This window comes from Mandrillus leucophaeus, unplaced genomic scaffold (genome assembly GCF_000951045.1).
Source record: "Mandrillus leucophaeus isolate KB7577 unplaced genomic scaffold, Mleu.le_1.0 Scaffold18, whole genome shotgun sequence".
NCBI classification, from domain to species: Eukaryota; Metazoa; Chordata; class Mammalia; order Primates; family Cercopithecidae; genus Mandrillus; species Mandrillus leucophaeus.
In genome coordinates, this window is record NW_012101809.1 from 4,840,862 (window position 1) to 4,842,674 (window position 1,813).

Here is a 1,813-nt window from a genome sequence, read left to right on the forward strand (position 1 = left end):
TCTATCTCCTTTCTTGATACCAGGTCTTAATTCTTTGGCTCTCACCAAGGCTGCATCCGGCAAGCAATCTACCTTTTCTCTTTTTGAGATGGAGTCTCACTCTGTCTCCCAGGCTGGAGTGCAATGGTGCGATCTCAGCTCACTGCCTCCCAGATTCAAGCAATTCTCCTTCCTCAGCCTTCTGAGTAGCTGGGATTACCAGTGCCTGCCACCATGTCCAGCTAATTTTTGTATTTTTAGTAGAGATGGGGCTTCACCATGTTGGCCAGGCTGGTCTCGAACTCCTGACCTCAGGTGATCCACCTGCCTCGGTCTTCCAAAGTGCTGGGATTACAGGCATGAGCCACTGCACCCGGCCCTGGCCTGGTTATTTTTTTAAAAATCCACAGTAAACACTAACATTTCCAAATAGGTTAAAATAAATTTTTATTAAATGTTAGAAGAAATTTATACATAATTCACAAATTCTTTACAAAGAATCGCCAATCTTTGTCCAAGTTTGTAGTAGTCTCTATACAGATTCAGAAATTCTGCTGTGAAACAGGGTTTATAAAATATTTCTTTTAGAAAGCATCACAATGCTAATTTTAGGCAAAATAATGTTTTAAAACTGAAGTCTTTGCATGGAGGTGAGCTCAAACACCCTTATTCTTTATTCCAGTGATGAAATAATGAGAAAAATAAACATTAAACTGACTTACTAAGAAAACAATGAATAAGTAATTCTGTAAACTTCTCGAATTCTCCTAAAATTATTTATTACTTTCAGAAGCAATACTATTGCAAGGTATCAACAACCACACTATGTGCCCAAATAAAATGAATGTCAGAAATAAAAATATTGTCACAAAGAAGCACCCCTTATTGGAAGATGTATTGAATAAGTCTTATTACACTGAAAGTTTATGGCACAGACCATAAACTCAGATTCTCTTCACCAATAACAATTCATCCATTTTGAAATGAGTAACTTCTCCTTTGTAGTGTTGCTGGTATAAAAAAAGATACAAGTTCAAAATATGCTGGCAACACACAAAAGAGGCCAATAGTTTTGGTCTTTCAGAGTACACCCTGCAGTTTAACAAAGACTGGCTTTGAATCTTCCATTCAAAAGCACACTTCTCTTCCAAAAGGATGACTGCCCAACTGATGCCATCCCAGACAGCAGATATCCCAACTACCAACTTGAAATGGCTGAACAAAGAAAACTAACCAATTACTTCAAAGATGGGAAGCAAAATCAATGTCAAGGTATTTAAAATCACAAGGAATTTTAAAATTCAATTTTTGAAAAATTTCCCCTGAGTTTTGGCTGCTTTTTATATATAGTCTCTAGTAACAGATGCATTCCATCGTTCCAAGTTGTACTTATAAATGCTATAATTCTTGGTGCTAAAAATAGGTAAGTTATGTCTTGAACAGCAAAGTGGTAGCAATTACATTTCATGGAAATCTTTGGTGAGATGCAGTCCTGCAGAAACTTCCTTTGTTTCCCTCCTCATAATGTGCCTAGAATCTTCAAGTTATCTTCAGAGGAGAAACCACAAGACCATAATGAAGGACAAGCAGACCATCCTGAAAAGGGAGAAAAAAAGACGATTTTGCAGTTCTTTCAAACCAGTAATGCAAATAATCAAATCAAAGCTGGCTTTTTTTTTTTTTTAATAATCTAACACTAAGGTGAAATTCTTTAATTTAAAGAAAATAAGTGGACCATATAGATTCTTATTCACCAAACACTCCTTGTGAATGTGCTTTTTTTTTGAGACGGAGTCTCACTCTGTTGCCCAGGCTGGAGTGCAGTGAAGCAATC

The 1,813-nt window shown here is 36.8% G+C and overlaps 1 protein-coding gene across 1 annotated transcript in view; it reads right to left on the minus strand.

Annotated features, from left to right (window-relative positions):
• Positions 1–409: 409 nt before the first annotated feature.
• PCGF6 (polycomb group ring finger 6) overlaps positions 410–1,813 on the minus strand; it is an 81,389-nt gene continuing 79,985 nt past the window's right edge. The window contains exon 11 of the mRNA XM_011977535.1: positions 410–1,575. Within this exon, the coding sequence (XP_011832925.1) occupies positions 1,519–1,575 (57 nt within the window). The 3' untranslated portion in view covers positions 410–1,518. The remainder of the gene's footprint in view (positions 1,576–1,813) is intronic.